Raw genomic sequence first — 25,853 nt, 5'->3', positions numbered from 1 at the left:
CAAAAGAGAAAATAGGTGTAAGGATGTGATAAAGACAGAAGGAGAGTGTAAAGAGAAATTATCTGAAGACAGTATTGATACTTGAGAACAAGGAAGGAAAATAGATAAAAGAAACAAGCAGACAGGAGATGAGTGGGCTATCAGAGAGGACTGGGTGATTGTCCCTTCAATTTAATAGCTGATCATCTTGAAACTTCTATCAGGGCTACAGCGGCACACAGATCAAACAGTCTGTCTGTATCACACACAAACATATAAACAAACACACACAAACAGATGAAGGTGCTTGCATCAATCTTGATCTTGAGTGTGCGTCTCTTACTAGAGGCCATAAGTGAGATGAAGCCATGGACAGACACACACACACACACACACACACACACACACACACACACACACACACACACACACACACACACACACACACACACACTTCAGAATCATTCACACCCGGCCGTGATGTGATGTGAAGTGATCTCTCCCTCTGCCCCGGTCAGGAAGCTGTGAATTATACATCAATAGGTTTTCCCGGGAACAGAGCAGCTAAAGGCACTCTGACACAGAGAGCTCAAGGGAGGGGGCACAAAGGGTGGTGGGAATGAGGGGGGTGGGCTCAAGAGGAAAGGAAAATGTAAAGATCCAATACCATTGTGCTGAATTGCAAAACAGCACGCGCCAGGCATTTAACTAACTGCTGTTCTGTCCAATCGATGCAGCTCTTGATTACCACTGATCACCAAGGAGCACCTCAGTCTGTGTGTGTGTGTGTGTGTGTGTGTGTGTGTGTGTGTGTGTGTGTGTGTGTGTGTGTGTGTGTGTGTGTGTGTGTGTGTGTGTGTGTGTGTGTGTGCAGCGTGCAAGGCAGCAGCAAGCAGCGCAGTCGCAATTTACCCGTTATGACCCAGTAGTTCTTGGTTGCTGCGGACGTGTTGAGATTATGGTACTCAAGAGCTGGAGACAGACAGAGACAGAAATAGGAGGTTAGATTAGATTAGATTCAATTTATTGTCACTGAAAAAGTATCTAACACAAACAATGAAATGCAGTTTGGCATCTAATCTGAAGTAAAAACATTAACAAAATTCATAGAAATATGAGAAAGTCTCATTTGAGTCTTTTTACCATCTAAAATCTACTTTGGGATATTTTTCAGTATGTTCTAAAGATACACACATGCAGACCAGAACTTCTGATTTTGGATGGAGCTCCTTTCTATAAATAATAACACTGACACTTCCCCAAGATCATATTTTTATTTATTTATCTATTTCTGGTGTACACTTTTATGGCGTGAGTTGCAGTTTTTTGTTTTTAACTCAGGCTGTTGAACCCATGTGGAACAGAAATAGAAAAAAAATCTTTTGTTAAAGGTAAAGTTTGAAAACGTTCACCCCTGGATGTCAGTAGATTGTATACTGCAGTCAACTGGATTGTTTTTTCTTAGCCCTCCCAATTCAAATGCATAACCCTAGCAATAGTAGCCACTGGAGTAAAAACATGTTTTAGTTTGCCAAGAGAGATTAAATTTGCTGTATTTTTACTTTTTCCACCCCTGAGTCACCTCAAAAACCCAGGACACCATTCATCGGTAGAGAGTGTAGGCTGTCAGCCTGCTGTTTACCTCAGCAGTAAACGTCTATTTACTCTGGAGGAGGCTGTAAAACCTTTTGAAAAGAGTCTAATATGTATTAATGAGTCAGTGAAGCTCACTGCTATCTGATGAAAGCGATACTAAGAGGAGTTTTTGAGGATATCCCGAACTGTTTTTTGCCATTATTAGTTAGCCAGCATTACTGAATCTTTCTTTAAATTAGCTCTAAGATTGTGGGCTCAGCGAATATGATGTGAGAATGTAATCAACCTATTTATCAGAGGGAAACTCTGATTTTTAGGACACCAGAGCCTAACATCAGCTGCTATAATGTTAGCATATAACCAGCTGTTATTGTTGTTGTTGTTTTGCCAGCTCTTGTCACCTGGCAGGCCACCGGAGGGTCACATGGCTAATCTGTTGACAATAAATGATTGTGACAATACTAATAATAAATTTATGGACATTTTCATGTGTTAGAGCCCTGACCCACTTCAGAAGAGGTTCGAAATGAGCAAGGATAGAGAGCAGTGCAGGAGGAGAAAGACATAATGAGAAAGAGATGATAAAAATATATATGTATAAATGTCATACAGCCATATATAGTTTGAACGAGATATATTATGATCTTTTAAAAGTTACTTATAAGGTGTACTGCATATGTGGCCTGCTTCCCGTGAGGTCTGTCTCGGCTACTGTATTTAAGATAGCGGGGAAGCAGCTAGTTTCCACAATCCGGTGCCCAATCGTATGCATTTTTAATAGACTACTTCTAAGTTTATTTTCCCTGGTAACAATTAAATCATAATTAATAAGTAATTGAGCTACACATCTATAATTATTACACAGCAGTGTGTGTGCAGGTCAGGTTTCATTATCTGCTTTGATTTCCTTTACCTCTCATGTCTACACTAGCCTTCAGTCTTCCTTCCCGCTCGTGTGCTTCTGTTAGCATCTCACTCTCTGCCTGTTTACCTGTCAGTGTATTCATTCCCTAAAACGCCGGCTCCTTTCTGTCCACCCGGCCGTCTCCTTCTGCTTTTATACACACATCATCACTCCCTCAGCCCGTCGACCTCATTCTGTGTCCTGTTCATCCGTCAAGCTCTCCCTCCTTATTTCCCATCTGCCTGTTTCACCATCTGTCTCCACCTAACTCCTCTGAGCTGGCTGCTTGCCGAGCATTGAGTGTTTAGCCTGAGTCAGTGGCATTACAAGCTGCAGTAGCTGTTACCAGCCCGCGTCCTGTCTCCCCGACGTCTCTGTATCTGAACGCATTCATATTCACTGCGCTGTCCTCTCGAGTTAAACAAGTTCATGTAAACACATAAGACAATCCGCACCGAAGTGTGAAAGTTTGGACTCATTCACTTTGAGAACCTGCTCAATGTGCACTGATTTCATCAACACAACAGCTGGAAAAAAAAAAGGAAGAAACTTGAAGAAGAGTCAGATGAAAAAATAAAAGCAAAAAGCTACTTCTGCTATCTAGAAAAACGCCATTTCTCAACAAGTGTAATATTATTGCTTGTGGACTATTTTCACCTGTAGATTGACATATTATCGAGTGAGCATTTTCCATAGGCTGTATATAAAAGACAGATGCAGTCATCCTCACATTAACACTGTCACTTTAAAATGTGACAAAGAGCTTTATGACAGTAATCATTTTGCTTCTCTGAAACCAGATGTCACGAGTGAGGGGTGAAAGTAACTGAGGAATTGGGGGCGCTGTATTGTTATCAGCAACCACAGTAAGGGTTTAGACACAGAGGATAGTGAGCAGATTGGCGTATATTGGATTGTTTTAATTGAACTAGTTTCTGCATTCATGGTAATACATGGACATGTGTATCTAATTATTGCTTTTTTACCCTCAGTTTCATCTGTTTACCTTATGAACCTAAAATGTTTTTTTTCTCTGTTTTATTTCCATCAATCGCTCAAGCCACACCTGCTCCGATTGAATCCAGGGGATGAAGTGCTTTATATTCTGAACAGTAGTTTGTTTGAGGGAAAACAAGGATTCACAAAGAATTGCATCATTTGTTTGACTGACAGCTGAAGCAGCACGATATAATAACCACGTGAGATCAAAGCTCCCTCAGATGTACGCTGCCAAAATTCAGTCACACTAACCTATAGTTATACACAGAAAGTTGTTGGGTTTTTTTCCAAATCAGTCTCAGTTTAGACAACATTATAATGAGAATAATTTAGACATCTCACTGACCTGAAGGTAAGGATACACACCAAAGCAAATGCAGACACTCTATAAGGAGACAGGCTCAAACACGCACAGTCATTCCCTATGGCAGCTAATTAAATTCACATTACACATGCCTTTGCTGCTTTACAGGCACGCAGCATACTTAAGCCTATACTTTGAAGAATAATGAAATACACATGGTGAAAGATTAAAAAATATAATTATACTATAAGATTGCCCTTTAATCCTCAAAAACGCAAACACTTAAATGACTATATGCACCTCTGTATGCACACAGACTGTTCATATGAATCTCAGTATAACTCGGTATAACTATAGTTAATTTTTCTGATCAATACAATGACCTGCCTATGATCATTTCCAGCCATTTGTTCATTTAATTATGTATTTAGATTATTATATACACAACCATTCGCTCACCGTTTCCCTAGAAAAACATCCTGCTTTTAAGAGAACAGACACTGCTTCCATGGTGATGCCAAGTGGGTTTGCATGTGACTATGTGAAGTGTGATGTTTGAGCCCTTTGGGTGTTGAGAGCATGCACAAATAGATACTAATCTAATCTCACCGGGCTAAAATTAGCTCATTCGGGGGACATGGACAACAGACTGCCGATGGCACGATTGAGATGATCGGAGCTGTACAGCTGTTTGCCCTTTCAAAATCTCACAGATGGCAGCAGAGACGAGAGCGGAATACAAACAGAGCTCCTGTGGCTCATCTTTGGGGTCTATGGTCATTTACATATGTTTGTAGAGTCTTTTAATGATAGAAACCAAATAGCACCAACAAAATGACTGCGTCAGCTACTGCAATAATTAATGTTTACCATAAAGATCTTCAGGAGTTGCACTGTTTTTTTTTTAACTGAATGAAACACTTTAAGTGACAGAGGTGATTGCAGGTTATCCATTTGAGTAAAGAACACAAATTACTCTATATTACCCTAAAGTGACCTTTGTCAGGGTAACGCCTGACATAGTCGGTTAACTTAATCATTTCTTTAACTTGTTACCACCTTCCTGTAGTCTACCTACCTTCAGGTATTTCTAGCTAAATATAGTTATACATAAATTCAAATAAAATACATTTAAATTCCATTTAATTACAGGGGAATTACCTCACCCTCAGTCATGGGCTGTATTAATAATAATAACAAGCTGAAATAATTATTTCCTATATGACTTTATCAGTCCATCACATTTCTTCTGGCCCACTCCTTCCAATGTTGCTTCACTTCATGAAGTCCTGCAGGCATTAGTTTATGCACGCCTCTCTTAGGGCCAGCCTTTCATTCAGGCTGAAGTCTGGGCTTTGGCTGGGCCACTGCAGCACCTTGATTCTTTTCTTTTTCACACACTCTGTTGTATATCTGCTGCTGTTCCTGGGATTTTTGTTCTGCTGAATGACCCAATTTTTCCTGAGCTTTAGCTGTCAGCCAGATGGCTTCACATTGCACACTTTGGTATACAGAGAAGTTCATCATCAACTCAATAACTGCAAGATTCCCAAATTGTGTGGCTGCAAAACAAGCCCAAATCATCACCCCTTCACCCAAGTCTGAAATCTAGCTTTAGTAGTTTTTTCTTTTTTCATTTCTCCGAGTATGACACTGTCTGACCTGTAATGCTCAGAAACATCAATCTGAAGGATTGACAACAGCCCTGAATGTTTCCCACTTGTGAATAATCTTTCTCACTGATGAACTTGAAATTGTTTTGAAATTACTTTTAAAGCCTTCCCAGATTATTGCTGATGTTTTTCCTCCTTGGCATTAAAACAGACCTGAATGCTCCACATCAGCAAGCTGCCAAAGCCTGCGCTTTTATAGAGGTGGGCACATTTGCTCATGATCAGTTAATCAAGCGCATTTCATTAGCAGAACCTGTCTCCTACTTACTCTCTTAATTCCTATGCAAGTGCGGATGCAGTTTCACAGAGTCCTATGCAAACGTTGTTTTTCACACAAGCTTTCATGTGCACTCCTGTTTTATTCTTCTCTCTAACTAAACAGTTTGACCTCTTTCTGTTAACATATATGTGATAAAAGACAATCACTCTTCTTGAATTAGAAAAAATATAAATATTGCAAGGAAAGCCTTAAGTGACAGCTCTTTGAAGTGTGTAGTAAAAAAATGAGTAGCACCTTGCATTTTCTAGGAGTACCTAAAATAATCTTACTGTTTATGCAGAATGCTACTAATGTCACATTATAGCAACCATAAAAACCATAACAGATAATGAGAGTTTTTAGTTAATTTAACTGCAAAATAATAAGTAACCAAAGCATAAAGCATAGCTTGGCATAGGAATAGCTATGGAATAAATAAATTACATTAAAACTCTATGACATTAAAGCAGTTAGTTACATTTCTACTAGTCCTATCCATGCTTCCATTCACTCGTTTCATTTTTGCTGCAAGACACGCGTCACAACACCAGATGCTAAAGGAAAAATGAGACCCCAGCAGGTTTGATTAAACAGCAGAATCTGATGCTTTGATAATGAGAATGGAATAACTGCATCAGTCATGATATTTTAGAGAATGCCTCTTATCAGTGTTACCCAATCCTTAATTCCCCCGTAGAGAAGCAGGTCAGACATTTGTTATGTCACGAAACATGCAACGCCCTGCAGTGAACTCACTGGTTCTCAGTAGTCAGTGTTCATGAAGGTACCCTACATATGCCATGTCAGTTTCAGCCCAGCAGCACAAAGCAGCACAGATTAAGTAAAAGAACAATGGTTATGTAAAGACTAAAGGAATTAGCGTGAAGAGACTCACATCCGCTTTATGGGAAGAAAACAAACAAGAGCATCATCTTCTGTCGCCTCGCTCTGCTCTGCATGTGTTCGATCCTCTTGTGTCAATACTGATATCTGACCCTGACAGTCCTCCACTCTGCCTCCAACCTTTGTCTAAGTCATGTTCTGCACCCATGTTCCCTTCCTGCTGCATAAAACCTCACAAAAATACACATAGATGTGGGAACCATCTCTGTTCTTGTTGTGTTTTCATTTCAGCCTTCCCAGCATGAGTGTAACACTCTAGCAAGACAGAAAAAATAAATAAATAAATAAATGAACACAATCCCTGATATTTTCTTGGTTTCGGATTTTAGAGGCAGATATGCAACGTGTCCAAACCTACCTCAAATTTACCTCAGGGTGATATATTGATTAAAGTGGAACAGAGCAGGGTTAATAAAAAATGTAACGTATTTATCTATTTGAAGTTCTTCTTAGTAGGTGATGAAGATACCAGCAAAGCAAAAACTACAAAGTCACCTTTTCAGCTATAAACTATCCCTGACAACGCAGGACTCTCCTTCTGATTTGTCAGAATGAGCTAAAAAAAAAAAAAAAAAAAAAAACCCATTAGGGCAATATAATGTCAAGTCAGTATAATGTCAAAAGCAATCTTGCTTGGTGATGTACCTCAACACTCTGAAATGTCACTCCTAAGTCTCCTACAATGGGAGCTGTGGATGAGGTTGTTTTTGATAGTGTTATAACAAGCTCTGGCACAGTGCATTGACATATACAGCTAAAGTGTTGCAGCGACATTTAACTAAACATTGCAAAGCGTGATAGTAATATTTCTTAATATTTTCTAAATTGTCAGAGCAACATGCCTCACCCGATGATGAATTTCTCATTTTAATTTCCCCTTGCAGCCCTTTATAAAAGATTAGAAATGCATCATAATCATCCAGCCGCGACTCTGAGGAGATGGCTTGAAGGTAGATCTTGTGAATGAGTACTGAACACCCTGAATTCTAATTTACTGGTTATACATCATTTATTCTGAATTAGACTGTTCTAGCCAAGTCTTTGTGTGCTGCACAAAGTGACAATCGCAGTGATTAATAATGAAATACTAAAAACCGCAATTCCTGTAATGGCCACTTGAGACTGGCTCCAAAAGTGAGTCAATTTGCTTGTTAAATGCACAACTAACACCATTAACTTCATGTTTCTAGCCTGATAGGCTACAATAGAGAGTTTAACCCTTCATAACAACTTTGAGTGGCGTAACTGATTTCATTGGTCGTTGGCGCCAATCAGCATCACCTTCGCTAACTGGAGTCATTCTAAAAGACCTCTCGACATCATTTGTGCTGTTGGTGACTTTCAAAACTTTCTCACTCCCAAAGCGTAACATTTTACGCTAGGTGACAAATCGTCTGTATATTACGCTTCCGGGCACTCAACACGTCCATATATTACGAGATCGGAAAAATGAGGAAACGTGAGAACTGTTTGGAACGAATCTACACATGTACATTTGTTTTACTTAAATCGCTTTGGAAAACACTATCTAACATCATTAAAGTGCTGGTTAAGGTTAGGGATAAGGTAAGGAATGGAATGTGTATTACCACGGGAGCGTCATTCTACTGGATTTCATCCATAACCCGGCGTGTAGCATAAGAATGCGGAAGGTCACCTTTCACGTTCCTCAGGAAAGCCTCTGGACTTGACAGATCGTCACTACATTACGCCTCGGGAGTGAGAACGGGCTCTGACTTCTGGAGCATTTTTAAAGGATTATCTGAATACATTTATGGCTTTTTTGTGGTGCAGATCAGCCACAAAGTTTAACTTCACTTTTGTGAGTGAGCACTAATGAGCAGGATGGAGCTGCTCAGTAAGCTAGCCAATGGGCTGTTTCTTGCTTAGCACCTCATCACTCTCTATTTCTAAACGTAGTCACTCCAGACTGCAAATAAATAACATGGCAGTAGTCAGACCACTAAAGTTGAAGCTTAAAACCTGTGGTGGCCATTACATTGTATATAAAAGATGGTTGTAGCCAGTCTATGGGTACCATAAACTGTTAATGTGGTTGCTCAAAAATGGGACACCTACCTGCAGCAAACCACACTGGAAGCAATGTAAAGCATGCTTTAATCCTCACAAAACCCGTTTCTGCTAATCAGCAGGACACACAGAGAGTATATATTTGATAGACAGATGCACTAATTAAATTTCATTACTATTTGTTCTGTTGGTCAAATTCCTATTATAAACTTAAAACTGTCATTAAACTCTAATGGGACAAATAAAACCAAAATCATCTGTATGGCTATCTTACAACAAATTCTCGATTATTCTGTGTCAATGTACAGTATGTACAGTGTTGGTATTTGGCATCTTCCAGGTGTAGAGATGGCAGCAAAAAAGGGAGATTAATGTTTGCTAAACTATAGTCTTTAGCTGTAAGTGCAAAACATAACTAAATGGTATAAAAGTGTATTGAGTGTATTATGGATGCACTTACGCTCAGCGATTACCAGCGGTGGGTAGAACAGAAAGTACCCCACCAGCTCAGCTGTGAGCTGGTTGAGAAGACTGCTGGAAATTGTCCCGTTAAGTATTGAGTCCTGATTTTTCACCACATACACCAGAGTGACTGAGGGGGAGTCAGGCTCCTGAGACACACTCTGGATCTGAGGATAAACACACAAACACATAATACATTTTATTATTTTTATTTGAATCCGCCTGTCAAATATGGTACACTATGTGCCCCATAGTCATTCTAATATTTGTCATATTAGAATGACTTCAATACTTTATAGTGAGCACACAAACAGCCAGCTACGGCTGCATGTATAATTCAAATATTCATGCTGAAATATCTAAGCGTATCATACCAAATGTCAAAAATCCACATAAAGAATGCATACCAGAGCTTCAGACACAGTATTACACTTTGAGTGAGCACAATATAATAAGACCTAGGTGGTGCTGTGAACCTTATGTGAATGAGTCACAGTAAAAGAGTGGATGGCGATACAAGGTACGAGGGATTTCCATCACATTCGTCCATGAGTGTTCATTTCAGAGGATAAATTATGAATGGACCCTATATATCTGTCTCTTCATGCTGAGACCTACTTCTGATTATAATGGTGTGTGCATGTGCAGTATATCCTGCAGTCATGAGGGTGCATTGACAGATGGAGAGAAAGAGACAGGAAATAAGAAAGAGGAAAGAAGAGCTTGAAAAAAAAAAAAAAGAACAGCTAAGGTTTGCGAAAAACAAAACAGCATTGCACACAAATGAGCTTTGATTGTGTCTCCAGTTGTTTAACAACACAGCTATTTTTGTCTTTATTTTTTTAATTGCTTCAAAACTGTCTGACCTTTTAACAGGAAAAAAAACATACCAGGCAATTACCACAGAAAACACAAGAAACACACGCCTGAAATAAGGTATTCAGACTAGTTATAGAGTGGATACAATCAAGAAAGCTTGTTTTCTGGTAAGTGATGAGAATTTTACTTTATTATTCATGTAAACCTTATCAGCATGCAAATACTGCTTATTTGTCCGTCTGTTTTTTCTAATAAAAAACGCCCCATGCAGCACCTCAACAGTGAGTGTGTTGTAGGTCTCCAGCACTTTGTCCTGAGCTTCATCAAAGGCGTTCTCCAGCCTCTGCTCCAACATCTGAACAAAACTGCAGGAGTAGATGTTGTCTGTCGGCCCAACAAACCTCAACACTGGAAAACAGACCATAAAAAAAAACATTATTTATAGGCTGCAGTTTTAAAAACCTACAAAGTTTGACAATGTTCCCTTTTTTTCCATGAACCGGTAGTAAGACGCTTTAAAATTTTTTACTTTATGGGCAGTTAGCTCAGTAGGATGAGACACAGAAATGGCCCCGGAGCCTGGGAGCCTCTTCCAGGGCAGATAGCTTTTTTACTCCTCTATCAATCAAGTGTATTTCATTTTGCTCTGGTCATTAAAAGGATAAAATAAACCAATTATTGAAAAAAAAAAATCTTTAATTCGAAAGTCAGACACATTCATATTTTTTATAACTGATTTATGGGTGGCAACCTTGTGTCCAGTCCCTCTAATGCCATACTCTGGTGATTTCTTTAGCAGTAGCCTACGTATTCAGGTACCAGCTCCAAAATCTGGCTCTTCAGATAACAGACAATCATTTAGAATTTAATCTGTTGTCATGGCAATGTCGTAGCTACAAATTGAATTCCTGCACCGGGAAAGAATCATGGAAAGAAATTATTTAAAAACTCTTCAGCAATCCACTTCATCATGCTGCATCTAGAATCTGTATCTGGGGCTGTGGTTTAGACATTAGTGCCCTATATAAATGTCTGTGTGACCGATAAACCTAAGCAGTGAGACATAGAAAGAGGATTATCGTCACTATCTAGAATTAGAACAACTAAAAAGAGTATTTCTATGTTAGCGTCACACAGTCCTGCACCGAGGAGGCACAGAGTAAGCAATATTGAGTCTATCAGATTACAGCAGATGTTATTAATGTTGTCTCAGTTGTTGGGTTTTTTTCAGCAGTCGCCCTCTGTTCTCGCCTTGCACTCTTGTCTTTCTTTGCTGTTTAAAAAAACAGAAGCTCTGTAGCGACTGGGATAAGAGAGGTGGAACAATATTATGACCTAAATTCAAATGCTGTGATGCTTATGAGTGCGGGCTACATCTCTCAAAAAAAGAAAAAGAAACACTACATCATTCACTGGTGTCTTAGCCTGCAACACTGTGCAGGCGCAAACACTGCTGACCCAGTTGGTAATCTTATGTAAATGGATCTCTGGCTGCTAAATTGGCATATACTATACATTTATGGATTAAAGCTGTACAACACAGAGATGGGTTTTAATTTCTGCTTCAAGTGCCTACTTCACATACAGGAGTAGATACAACAAACACAGCAAACATCACACTACAAGCGCTAAACTGTGGGATTTGGCAGAGAGCTGTAGTTGTTTTTACAGAAAACGTGAAAGCCAAAAAATAGATGTTTTCAATCGCTTAAAGCCACTTTGTAGGGTTCATGAACACACACTAAATACACTGAATAGTCATAATGGTTTTCATAAAGACACTCATTTTTGCATATAAAAAAAAAAAATCATATCTTAAATGAATAATTCTTACAAAGCACTGGCCAGTTTGCCCATTTACAGTCATGAAATACAGAACAAGTAGCTTTAACTGAAACTGTGTGTTTGACGAGACTGTTGAGAAAATATTTTATATCTAATTAGTTGCTAATGCAAAAGTGTACATCAGATAATTATAACTTTGACTGCTGTTTAACACTAAAAACATTTTTAAAGCAAAACCATAACTAAAAGGCATTTTACGGACATTCAGTGGGAGCTTGTTTCCGAGGATTTTTGCACATTTTGCATGTAATTGTATTAATTAGAAAGGAACAAAAAGAAGTGGAATAGAATAGAATAGAATAGAATAGACCTTTATTATCCCATGAATGATAAATTTGGGTGTTACACAGCTTTTATAGCAAGAGGAATATACACACAAAGTAGTCCTATATACATGAGCAACCGAAAACCGTATGCACAGATAAAAATGTACAGTGATATGTGTCACTGTACACAAAGGGTAGGAAACAACTGCAATAATATGATTGGTATTTCATAGTTTCTATGACAGGTGGATGGATTAAACCACTATTTTACATGGAAAAATGCCTTCTCTGCCCATTAACGACTACCATTTTCAGCCCGTGAAACAATATTGCTTCACAGAAATGAAGAGAATTTCAGAGGTGATCATTATTCTTATCCTCCCCATTATTAATATGTTTTTTTTATGAATGCAAGTTTAAGAAAAGGATTAATTATAGACAGTAAATTGTCTTTCCTTCTTTTCTTGGGAGAAATAAATCTCTCTCTTATTAGCTTCTCTTCATTAGTTCCATAAAACCGGAGCTGAATTTAAAATGCTTCTTGATGATCGGGCCCCATCATTTCTTAAAGACCTCATAATATCACGTTATCCCAATAGAGCACTTTGCTCTCTTACTTGTGATTCTTGGGGTTTCCACTGGAACCAGCTCCCAGTTTGGATTCAGGAGACAGACACTCCTTCTGCTTATAAAATGAGGCTACAAAGCTTAAAGTTAGGCTGGATTCAGTGACCCTGTACAGTTCCTTAATTATGCTCGGGTTGCTGGGATACTTTCCACGATGCACTGAGAGTTCTTCCTCACCACTTTTGCCATATGCTTGCTAATAAGAAATCATCTGACTGTGGAGGGTCTTAACTTTACAACATCAAGTGCCTAAAGGTGCCTGCTGTTATGCAGTGCTGCTATATAAATACAACTGAACCAAAATGAATAATATAATTAGTGATACCAATACAAAACCTACCAAATTCTACAGATTTAAAAAGTACAATACTTCTTTTTTAAGGAAATCTAATCTGTGCATGTATACTTTAACTAACAATTAAATAAGTGCATTCATTGTCCTACTTTTGCTCCCATGAGGTTTCGATGTGTCTGGGTGGGCATGCTGAAATGTGTTTTTTAAGAGGCTTACCAGGCTGTCTAAATGAACGGACCAATTTGCCTTTGCTCTGCAGTCGTGGAAGTTTGTATGGGATTTAGGGTAAAGGAGAGCAGACATGTAATCAAAGTTTTCTAATTTTGACTCAGCTCTACTCTTCCTCTGTGTCTTCCTCCCTGCGTTCTCTCTCCTTCCCTGTCTCTATATATCTTTAACTTCTGCTATCCTCTCATACTCCACATCCATCACCAGATCCTAATCAAGCTGGTGCTGTGAGAGCCTCTTGAGTAAAACTGCTCCGTCATATCTCATTTTTTTTTGTTTGCTTTCATCACCTGTTTTCAGCTGCAGGTGAATATTTGGAGCAGGCACCCAGGTTGCCACGGGAACCAGAACTGCCTTAACCAACGGGGTGTGCTGCCTGATGTCTGACAGCAGCTTGTCAAAACCGTAAACATTCAGGGCTCTGACGACCATGGCAGAAATGTAGACAGTTTTCCCGTTGGTCACGTAGTATCCCAGCGTCACGTTGTGGGGGCTGCAGTCATCATGTTCCACCTGTGACAGAGACGCAGAGGGGAACAATACAGGTTGGAGTTTGTTTTCTAAACTACATTTACATCTGTATTTCAAGGCAGACAGAGGATATGTGTCTTTAAAGCATTGTTTACCTCGTGGATTTGTGTCCTCATTTTAAAGCACACACACTGCAAAGAACTGCAGAAACCATATCAGAGCAGAAATCAGCTCTACCAGGTGACAAGCTTAGAAAACTACACCGTACACCAAGCATCTTTGTCTGATACATGTTGTACTCAAGCGATGGGCTTCAAATATAAATGTATCAGACTATGAATACTTATAATCCTGGCATTTTTTTAAGGCAAATCTGACTCAAGGGCATATTATAGCTTGAGCCCTCACCAGTCATGAATCTGACTAACCGTGTCCCGGAAAAACACACACAGACAACAATCGGCGGTGAGTCAAGGCTTGTATTTCTGGAATTATACACCGCCCACTTTCCTCTAGCCTCTACCTTCAACCACACTGAGCTGCTGTAGCTTGTGTTACTATGGCGTCTTCCTCTTTCTTCATCCTTCTTTTTCCTCTCCTCTCCTCCCTGGCTGCCCCGGCTAGTCTTTTTCTCGAAAATAACACATCCTTCTTAGTGAAACTGTATCTCATTAACCTTCCCTCCTACTCTCATCCCCTCTACTTTCCATGCAAACAGAAATGAAAGAAAATTCACCCAGTTTTTCAAACTATAGCTACCTGCCATCTTTGTTTAAGCCCTTTTCTGTTTTAAGTTCTCCTCAAAGCTTTAGCCCCAGTTTCTTCTTTAGTTTTTAATTATACTCAGCGACACATTCCTTTATTCCAACACCCTACCTTTGGGTTTTGCATATCATTAGAAAACAAAAAAGAGCTTTTGAAGCTTTCATTTTAAGGGCTAAAATGAAGAAGAGCGGGGAAGTCAAAGTATTTCTTGCAGATGTTATGTATAGCTGCCGTGACAGACTTGCTTGTCCTCATGTCCTCCCGTGCTACGGCTGGTTTCCTGGCTACAAGGAAAACAAGTGAAAGTCAACCCGATCCTGTGACGCAATCTTCCAACCATAAGCACTCTGTAACTGTCAGCTTGTTAGCTGTTTTCCTTTTTTTTGTCCACCTATTTGCTAAAGAAGCACACAAACTATTAATGACTGGTTTATGGAGATTCCAGTACAGTAGCTGAAAAAGCAATTATGTTAAAAGACATAGTTCAATGATGCAACATATTAAATGTAACCTGCAAGTTAATTTCATGCTGTTTGACAATCCCTGCCCACGCTGAAGCAAAGTTTTGCCTGCGTATCGCTGCTTTTAAAGATCTGTTTCCTTCCTCTTGTTGTTGCTGTTGTCAAAGGACTGATCCTGATTGCCAAATAATAGCTTACGTTATCTGATGGATAGGATGAAAACTCAGGAGATTGAGGTTGCGTGTATGTGTTGCAGGAGGGTTAGATGAAAGTGGACTGGAGCTTTGAGATACTGAGTCACTCCAGCGCGAGCTCACAAACAACTGGATAAAAATAGAAAGAAAAAAAAGATGAAGACAGACAGACGGCAAGATGAAGGGAGGCAGGTGGACAGACAGAGGCGGGCAGGCCCAACAGGCGTACAAACAGACAAGTGAGACAGACAGGTTGGCAGAAAATCAATCGACTTAAACCCAGGGAACAATCAGATTGGAGGGAGATTGAGAAAGGGAGCGATATGAGAAATGTAAATACTGAGAAATATGCAAAGGAAACAAAAGTCAGAACAGAGACATGATACAGAAAAAACAGCAGAATGGGAAAATTATGTGAATGTAAAAAAAAAAAAAAAAAAAAAAAAAGAAGAGTAACAGCTCATTCTTAATTTGTTTTACATTGTAGCGCATGTGAGAGAGAGAGACAGTACAAGGGTGCGTAATAACCTCTCTGAGTAAACTGCCTCACTATTCAGCAGGTCATAACAATTCAGACTCAACCACAGTCTGCATTAGTCACCTCTCTCTGTTTGTCTCTAGCACCCTTCATGTGAGTCCTTATGAAGTCAATGAGGAGGAGGAGGAGCATGTATTGTAAACTGATGACACACTCACATATAGAATATCTGAGCACACATGAAGAGCAAAAATCATGGCAAAACAGAAACACAACAAAGAGATTTGACTGCAGCATTCCGGTCCTTTTAAATATAATTTATAGATCTACAAAATTTCTTGTGCAGTATTAAATGCACTAGATGATTAATAATGTGTATGCAAAAAAAAGTCTTAGTAGCCATTTTATTTGCTTCTGACATACGTTTTCAAGCCACTTATCCATTGCTGCTGTGGTCTGATCTTTCTGATCTAATTAGCAATAATTAATTATTGCAAATTGCTCGAAATACAAATTATTAGTTGAGCATACCAGTGTTAGCTGCTAGCTTAGCACCCTCTGATCACTACTGGCTCCAAAAAAGATGTTTGATGCTTCAAAATGTCCAGAAAACAATGGGTGATGTTCCGCTAGATATGTCCATCTTTTATGTACAGTGTTTGGTAGTTATGGGTTATCAGAGAACCAGGGATTACAGGAAGTAACCCAACATCACTGTTTTTATGATTATTATTATGTTTTTGATCTTTACCAGCAACAATTTAACAAATGCCATTCCATTATTGACCTTTTCTTTTAGACCCTTATTACACAAACAGATGTCTGTGGTTACAGTAATGGCAAAAAAGAAAAGAAAAAAAAAGCGCAGCCTCTTTCGGTCACCTTGAATGAAGCGGAACTAAACTTCAAGGGAGTTTGAGCTTTTAGGAGGGGGCTGAAAACACACAGCTGGTTCTTTTCAGAGTCCCTTTAGGAAACACCACAGCAGATCATCTGCCTCCATCTCACCTTATCCCAAGCATCCTTCACTATATCCATTAATTTTGTCTGTTCTCTTTCTCTTTTCCTTCTGTCTGGCAGGACATCCTTTCAACATCCTTTGCTCAGAATATCCACTTTCTCTCCTCTGCACACCTCCAAACGATCTCATCTCCAGTTTGAACTCCTGTCTTTTCGTTCATGCCACAGTCTCCGAAGCATACATCATAGCATGTATCACCACCATCTTGTAAAGCTTCCCCTTCACTCTTTCTGATATCTTGATCACTGCTGACACTCATCTTCATCGACTCCGCCCTGCCTCCACTCTATTCTTCACTTCATATATTCATTGTAACATCCGTCTTCCTCTCATTCACACACATGTATTCTGTCTTGCGTCTAATGACTTTCATTCCTCTTCACTCCGGAGCATACCGCCACCTGCCCTGGTTCTCTGCCACCTGATTCCTACTTTCACTGCAGATCATAATGTCATCTGCAAACATTATAGTCCTGCCTGTCCTCCCCTATCAACCTGTCCATTACCACTGCAGACAAGAAGGGGCTTGGAACAGATCCCTGATGTAATCCCACCCCACCTCAAACCCATTTCTCACTCCTACCTCACACCTCACCACCGTGTCGCTACCCTCAGACATGTCATACATGAAAAACCAGTCAGTGGAGCTTATAGAAAAAGAAGAAGAAGATGATGAAGAAAAACTGACCTGTGCATAAACAGTGGAGTCATTCAGGGCTCTCTGCAAGGCATGACTCAGACCTTTGGAGAGGTGATGTTTCAGTATGAGGTCTAAGCGGTTCCTGCGCAGCTCAATAGATAACACTGTGAAGATGAAAAAATGTAATTAGTTCTCAATCACTGTGCACTATGTCTTCATATGTGCACATTTACATAATTTGTATGCCTTAACAACACTATCAGCACTGCTTCTGCTGTAAACTTAAAGTATACTTACTCTGACTACATCTGTAGTTCAAGACCATATAAATTAAATATATCATGAACAAGCTCAAGCACTAGTAAAAGCTTTATAAACCCACAGCATCGCTGCTATTTGCAATCAAAGCCTCTCTGGCTATTATTAATGATCAGTGGCTTTTTATACTTGTTAATGAGGAAAGGCTGTACTTACTTTTATCCAAGTTTTAATTAATTTGTGCACCTCTACTGACATCTTGGCCACATAATAGGTACTTTCTGCCTGAGTCTCAAATGCGGCATTTCGTGTGCATTCATTATTACTTTGTAATCTTTTTTTTTCTGGACGATTGGCTAAAGCCTGCCTGTACTTAACACTGAGTGTACTTTATGTAATTTGAAGGACATGCAGTACCTAGATTATTTTTTATGAAAGCTCTCTGATGTCCCAACCATTCATCTTACTAGCTTAACTTACTCTTTCTTATCTTTCACACAGTTTCAATAAATGTCAAGAAATTCATCATTATCACTATCTTAGTGGTGGTGTTTTGGTTTCTTACCTGTTCTAACCCAAAACTTTTCAGTAATGTTGCATGGCAGAGGACTTTCCTCTGCACTGGTACTAGATGGAGGAGGAGGTGGAGTAGTCTGGATGAACACAGTGGTAGCAGGCGCCTTTGTTGTTGTTGTGGTTGTGGTAGAAGTAGTTGTAGTAGTGGGAGCTGTAGTAGTCGTGGTAGCTATGGTGGTAGTGGTAGTGGGCTCAGGAGTGGTAGTGGTAGTAGTGGTGGTGGTGGTGGTGGTGGTGCTGCTGCTGGTAGTAGTCGGGGGAAGAGTAGTAGTAGAAGCAGTAGTCGGGGCAGGTGTGGTTGTTGTAGTGGTTGCAGGTTGAGTTGTTGTGGTAAGTCTGATGCTTGTTGTTTGCTGCGTGGTGGTTGCAGCACTGGTATTTGGCGATAACGTTGCATCGCTCCCAGTGGTCGCTGCCTGATTCGTCACATCATTGGTGGTCACAGTAAGAGTGGTCGTTGAGGGTGTTGTCGTAGTTACTGTCGTCAGCTGAAGGCTGTCATTGGTCACAGTGTCCTGGCTTGTGGTGTGTGTAGCCGCGCTGGATTCTGGTGGTGTTTGTGCTCTTGCAGTCGTGGGGAATTGTAAAGTTGAGCTGGTAGTGGGAGACAGAGGCATCTTTATGGTGGTGGTGGTCGTTGTGGTGGTTGGACGCCGTGAGGTGTTTCTGGTGCGCACAGGCGCGGTGGTGTTCCACTGGTGGGTGGAGAAAGGGCTGGTGACATTGGCAGGAAGTGTGACATCATGGTCACCCATTGTGGACAGGAGTGATTCGGGGACTGTAGGGAGATCCCAGGCCGGCAGGCTGCTCACTGAGTCCTCTGTAGGGCAGAAAACATGAAAATCAGTCATAATAAAGGATTTCCAGAGACTCTGAATATAAAAACTACTCAGCCTTTTTTCAGATTTAAATGGAGCACAGCGTTAGTTCAGCTAGTTCATGACAAGTACTGAGTATCTCAAACAGGGTACACAATTCAAGCTACTTTACCCTGCCAACGATTGCTGCAGATCTGCAAGCCACTTGGTGACCCACCACTTCAGCACTTCCTTTCACTGTGTCTCTAACTTAAATGAATGCTGTGTCTGATGTCAGTGATGCCTGCTTTGCTCCGTTTGGGGGTCTTGCTTTTGCCCACCCCCACTACAGTTTTCCATGTGTCCACAGCAAAGGATGGAGAGGTCCATAAACAATGTCAATGTTCTGCAGACAGAAGTATTGCTCATCTGTTGATTATAGTGGTCCCAAATGAACCATACATCTTATATAAGGTCAAACAGGAACTGCAGAAAGATAAGACACTTGAAGGTATTGGTGCTATTTTTGGTATTTTATATCATCTGCTGACCTACATACCACGTATGCAATATACAACATAAAAGGCTACAGGCTGATAGCAGACACTACTGCAGCTACACTTGTGTTTGACCTGAATCTGTAATATTTGACTCTTAAAAAGTGTAAACACCATTTTAACCTATTCAGTCCACACCTAAATGTATATATGCAATGACCCCTGAGCAACCAAGTTTAGAGCAATGTCTCTTAAATCCTCATTAAAGCACTGCCATAGGGGTATTTAAACCTAAATAAAGTGATGCAAAGCAACCAGTTGCCTGATAATAGCAAACCAGCAAGACTCAGTTGTCACTTTTCTCATGAATGAGGAATGAGGAAGATGAGGATAAGGTTTTTGTCCAATTGAAAGCACTTAGATGGACTGCATGATAGTTTCAATTTTGAATGGGAAATAGAAATCCAATTATAAAATGTGAACCAGAGAGGCATTTTAATGAAAGGGGTTTGTTTAATCCATCTACATACTGATGGGAGACGCATATTGATGAGAAGTGTAGAGGAAGCTAAAGTAAACAAGAGCCAGGCGATCAATGAACCTTTTCAGACCAAGCTGCGGATTCTTTCGTATCAACACCTGACGACTTCAAATATTGTGCTTGTTATGTGACACAAAACACTGAGCAACAGGATATTAGCTTTCCGCTCACTCCTTGATCAGAAGCTAAAATATATGTGAAGGATTTACCTTGCTGATGTCAGCGCTATGGATGATGATGGCATGACAGGAAGCAGGGGAGATATGAAGGTGATGAAATGGGACATGACATGAAGGATGCTGATGATGATGAAGATGATGACACTATGATAAAGTTGCTGACAAAACAGTGAGGGCGATGATGGGATGATGAAGATGATGCGCATAAGCGGCTGTGATGATAGCAATGCTGAAAATTACAATTTGATGAGAGTAGTTAAGAATGACGATTCATAAAAGATGACATCAAAGCTGATTTCGCTGTGTGAAAGTGTGCTGTGGGCTTAAAAAAACAAAAGCTGAGCAAAATTAGCTGACTGTTTGCTATTCACTTATTATTGCTGCAATAGGCCTCTGTGCAATGAAGTAAGTAGAGTTAATGCATGCCATTATTCAATTAGGGGGAGCAATTAAATTCCACAGTCCCTGCAATCAGGTGATCACATTAAAGCAGTCTCTTTATGATTACTTCTCACGGGATGCCAAATACAATAGTACATTGTTGTGCATGATCGTTCAGTGGCACATAATCCTCATAGGAGTCTTGTTATTCAGAAAGGTGAGAAACTGCTGAGACAATTTGCAAGTCACACACACACACAACATTAGCTCCGGTAGCTCAATGTTGGTGGGTGGGTAACAGTGTGATCCTATTTTGTGCTAGTTTAAAGTTTGGCCGGAGTCAGCGGGTCAAACAGCTTTGTTATGCTAGTATAAATAGCATGCTTCCCGCCTCTCTAAGCAGACTATATAGACTGCATGGGTTGTTTCATTTCATTCTTTTAACTACACTGAAGTGATACCTGAGGGTCAGGATATACAACAGGCATCTTGGTTAAAGTATTAAACATCCACCCAAATACTTTGTGTCCTGTATACTTTGTATACAGGACATGGTTGCATTGCATGTAACCCATGAACCAGTGTTTGGAGCAAAAACAGGCCCTGATTTCTTGTTAACAGCAGTGATTTTCTTGAACTGTTGCTAGCAGGCTAATTAGCTATAACTAGTTAGCTGTTTAATGCTAATTCAGAAATCTTACAACTGATTTATTTAATTTAATGAAAAAAAAAACCCTAAATGTATTTTAGCTTATATCTTGATGTCTATGCAAATCAATGCTAACTGAAAAAAAAATGAATTTTTTATATTTAACCTAAAGTTCTTTATTAACTGTATGTATTATATTTGTAGGATAAATGACTAAAGCGAAGATGAAGACCGTAAACTTCATCTCAGTTATGCTTCCTAGAAATTGCATTGCTCCTTGTTGTAATTGAAGTCTAACCACTACTAACCAAGCTAATTAGTAAAAAATACTCATGCTGATAAACACACAATTTCATCAACTCCTTGCACTGTTTCTCTTGTTTTTCTTTTTTAGGAAAAAGCTATTTTTAGTCAGCAGTGTCTAGTTATGGTTGCTAACACTTAATCATTGTAAAAATGTGAAACATATTCAAATGGCAGAAATATTACATACCCATGGTGGGGCTACTGTTGCTGTTGGAATAGTTAGTGTTGACAACAAGCACAGATATATTCTGTGATCCTGCTGTGTGACTGTCTTGTAGTGTACTAGCTGGAGAAGAGGAGGATGTGAAGGAAGAAGGCAAAGAGGATGCTTTTGTCGTAGAGGAGGAGGCGGCTTTGGCCGATGATGAAGAGGAGCTTTTGGTCCAAGCAGCTTTAGACAGCAGCCCTAAAGGTTTTCCAACCACTGGAGCCTGCAGCTCTGCTGTCTCTGCCAGCATGGTTAGGACAGATGAGAAAGCTGCCTGCTCTCTTCTTTCCTCTCCATCTGTCTGTAGCCTCCGCTGCCCCAGCCAGGGAGCTGTGTCCCCAGGCATGCTCGGCAGGTCTTCCCCTTCTGTGTCTACGGGCCTCCATTCTGCTCCGACTTCAGCCCAAGCACCAGTTCCTGTCATAATCCCAGTCTTGGTAAAGACTTTGCCACCTGCTTCAGCACGCACTCCTGCTTCTGTTTCTGTCCAAACCGCTGTTCTGGCTTCAGCAAACACTTTTGCCTCAGGCCAAGCTTCAGACCCAGCATCAGGACCAGTGTGAGGCCCATCCATTGTATCCTTGTTGTTAGCTCCAGCTTTGTCTCCAATCCCAGGGGTGGCCGAGAGGTTGGAGGGCACTGCGGGGTTCAGAAGCAAGTGAGCCTGCCTCATTGACTCATGATGACCTCCCTCAGCTGATGGGAACAGAGTGATGGAGAGAGAAATGGGGTGGATGAAAGAAAAAGAAAGAATAGAGTTTAATTAGGAGTTCTGGACAGCAGCATGATAGTGAGCAGTCTTTTACTCATCAGTCCTACAAGCTAGACAATTACTTTTATGGTAACTCATCACATTCCCGTCCATGCACATAAACACACACACAGCTGGAATCCTCAGATCATTAGTCCTCATAATGCCATCACAACTTTCCAGATGCCAGGAGATTTTAACTGTTTTGCTCATCACTGGGGAAAAAACACAAATTTCTCCCTCACTCTCTGCAACACACACACACACACACACCCCTTCTCTTTTTTTACCCCTCTGTCTCACACACATTTATCCAAAGGGATTAAAACTGCAACTGTGGAAAATAGTAATAATGTCTAAAGTAGGTCACTTATGTTTTTAGAGGATAAAGCATAGGGAATTAATTTAGATGTTCCAGAGTGCATTAGGACACACACACACACACAAATCCTAATCAGCTGTGATTTCACAGATACTAATCTGATCTGTTAGGTTAGCCGTGCTACGCGTGGCGTTATTATTCCTAGAACATACACAAGCGCTCAGCTCACAAGTCAAATGATGAGAAATATCTGTTTTCCAGGCAAAGTTTGGTGTGGCTTATTTTTAAGTAATCACAGTTTTATGGCGTCATCTTTCATTTGGTAAACATCAGATGATACGTGGAAATGGAGCAGCAAAGATAACATTCAGTCAAAGCATTTAGCTCCGGCCTTTATCTCCATTCTGTAAACTGTCTTCATCTTCTCAACAAAGCCTGAAGGTTTGGCAGAGAAAGGCGATCATCCTGCCTAATACATTCAGGCTCAAAGGCACCTTGCCTTAGTGGAAATGAACAATGAAGAAATACAAGACTGACCGTCTGATTGGCTTGCTGGACTCTCAGTGGGTGATACGGTTTACTGCGTTTGCTCATTTGTTCTGAAGTCAAAAGGTTTGGTTTTGGCCTCAATCCAGGTAGATGTTGCATGTTTTTGGAGTTTTCTTTTCTTTTTTTGGTTTTCAGCCAAAAGATTATAAGAGAAGTAAATCTGGATACATTTTTTTTCAGCACACACTCATTTTAGCCTGTGTGTTATGTGTGCATGTGTGACGCACACTTCCCACGCTCCCCATGTCTCTGAGGAGGATTGGTTAATTAAAAGACTGTGATTCTGAGCAAGAGAGGCTTTATAGAACTAGCTCTGAGCTTAGCTGCTGTATATCCTCTGGACACCTGCTAGAAAGCCTTTCAACCACCACACTATTAACTACCACCAATCTGTTCCTCATTAAAGGATGTCATACTATAAATATCATTTAAAGTGGAAGTTAAGCTACTGCAATTTATATTGCAGCTTCTTTATGTGCTAAGCTTTATGTTATAGCAAGCATCCAGAGCTCCAATAGTGATCTTTGCTTTTAATTAACTTTAGTTTCCAATTTCCTTTCTTGTTTCAGTTTAGTTTTATTTTTTTTATTTTTCATTTTAGCTTAGTCTTTTGTGGTAGCTTTATTGTTTTCAGTAAATGTGAGGAGCGAGAATTAGAAACATTAGTACAGGTATTACAATAAAAAAGGAAATTATTAAAAGCAGTGGTGTCTCAGTCTTGTAGACGTCCAAAGTCTGAATGAACATGTCCATCAAAAACTCATCAGGCAAGTTTTGATACAATTTTGATACAAACTAACAATTCAATTCAGTTTTATTTATTCAGCACCAAATCACAAAAACAATCGCCTCAAGGCGCTTTATATTGTCTACAGTCATATGACCCCCTATGAGCAAGCACTTTGGCAACAGTGGGAAGGAAAAACTCCCTTTTAACAGGAAGAAACCTCTGGCAGAAGCAGGCTCAGGGAGGGGCGGGGCCATCTGCCGCGACCACTTGGGCTGAGAGAAGGAAGACAGGATAAAAGACATGCTGATACTTAAAGGATATTTCTGCTCTGATTTTTATTCTATTTTAATCTGTGGCTCAAACAATTTACAAAATTGTTTGAGTTCCTTTACATTTGTATTTTATTTAACTAAAATGTTTTTTTCACATCTAGCTTTAGTTATTAGTTTAGTTTTAGTTAACTATAATAACCTTGAGAGGAATGTAATTAGTAAACCTACCCTAAAAGTTGACATTTGGCACATAGTTCTTGATAATGTTTAAAAGTAAAAGTGGTATAGAGCATATTATTTACTGTAATTTGTACAAACATAAGTACACAATACTTACTGAGGATTATTTTCTTTCCATAGTCCACTTTTTGTTTCTTTAAGTAGCTAACAGGAATCTGTTTATTTGAGTGGAAGGATGAATGGACATGGAATGAATGAATGATGGATGGTGTCGAGGATGGGAGGCCTTTACCATATGCATAACTGTTAGCAGTGATTTGAGTGTTTTCTCCACCAACAGTTGGCCACCTGCTCAGGCTGAGAGCAACATATGCGACTCTACCATCAGACCTCTGACAAAACACTAGGATAGAAGAACCTCTACTGAGAACAAATATGGACAGGATGGATGGAGAGATGGATGGGTAGGTGGATGGCGGAACAGAAAATATGGATTAAAGATGGATAAATGTAGATTTGTCCAGACATGACATGCTTTCTCTATTTGGAAAAGACACACTGAACATGTCCATGTGAGAACATTCGGCTTTTAGCAGATTATGAGAATCATCACATGAAAACGATGCACAAAGCAGGCCGTTTAGGTCGTGCTATGTATTGACGATAGCGAGTTTCCAGCTGGCATTGTTTCTCCTGATGTCCCACTGCATCTCTGCAGATGCCAACACAAACCTGTAAAACCTTGCCAGGTCACTACAAGCTTTCTGACCACTCCGGCTTGCTATTTTCAGGTGCCTGTGATAATATACGGGTATAATCTCTTTGGTCAGGGCTTTGCCTTCCTCACTCCTGTATTCCATACTCAAAGCTTCCGGCCAACAAAAGTTGATCCATGCTGCCGCACTGACTGAGCAGGACAGGTGGTTAGGAAGTGTGAGAAAAGTAGTGAGCCAATTGGTCGTCAGCATGGAGAGAAAAACTGAGGAGGGGGAGTGTGGCAGCTCAGTCTGCCAACCAGCCAACTGGTGGCCAATTTTCATTCAGGTAATTATCACACATGCTGGATAAAAAAAAAAAAACTAAATGTCTTGATCTCCACCTCAGAGCTGCAGGCAAGACTTGTCTATGTGACTACACTACATAGTACATCATCACCCTGCAGTACAGAAGAGTGTCACATTATGCGCACTAATGAAAACACTGCAGTTTCAACTCATTAGGCCAAATAAAATAGCATTGTTAGTAACAGGCAGAGCGTTTTTCACATACACAATGCAAGTAGTGGATGCGCTCACAATGCCAGCACCTTCAGCAAAAGATGTCATCATGTCACATTCAGCCTGGTGTTCTATAAAGACATTAAATTCATTTATCAACAACGACTGCGCAAAAGCTGCAAGAGCTGCTCAGGATGGTTTCAAGTCTTATCTCAAAGCC

At 40.1% G+C, this 25,853-nt stretch overlaps 1 protein-coding gene across 5 annotated transcripts in view; it reads right to left on the bottom strand.

The window, feature by feature from the left end:
* kiaa1549la (KIAA1549-like a) overlaps positions 1 to 25,853 on the bottom strand; it is a 131,773-nt gene that overhangs the window by 52,121 nt on the left and 53,799 nt on the right. For 4 of the 5 annotated variants that reach the window (XM_039615102.1, XM_031738349.2, XM_031738348.2 and 1 more), the window contains exons 3-9: positions 21,592 to 22,308; positions 18,044 to 18,874; positions 17,269 to 17,384; positions 13,481 to 13,703; positions 10,204 to 10,337; positions 9,109 to 9,277; positions 892 to 951 (exon numbers count right to left, since the gene is read on the bottom strand). In XM_039615102.1, coding sequence (XP_039471036.1) covers positions 892 to 951; positions 9,109 to 9,277; positions 10,204 to 10,337; positions 13,481 to 13,703; positions 17,269 to 17,384; positions 18,044 to 18,874; positions 21,592 to 22,308 — 2,250 coding nt within the window. Of the gene's footprint in view, positions 1 to 891; positions 952 to 9,108; positions 9,278 to 10,203; positions 10,338 to 13,480; positions 13,704 to 17,268; positions 17,385 to 18,043; positions 18,875 to 20,098; positions 20,229 to 21,591; positions 22,309 to 25,853 lie in introns of those variants that run through there. The other variant, XM_039615103.1, reaches the window with a different exon arrangement.

Source organism: Oreochromis aureus, linkage group 7 (genome assembly GCF_013358895.1).
Source record: "Oreochromis aureus strain Israel breed Guangdong linkage group 7, ZZ_aureus, whole genome shotgun sequence".
Lineage (NCBI taxonomy): Eukaryota > Metazoa > Chordata > Actinopteri > Cichliformes > Cichlidae > Oreochromis > Oreochromis aureus.
The sequence above is the reverse complement of the archived record's forward strand: the minus strand, read 5'-3'. Positions and strand labels throughout refer to the sequence as shown.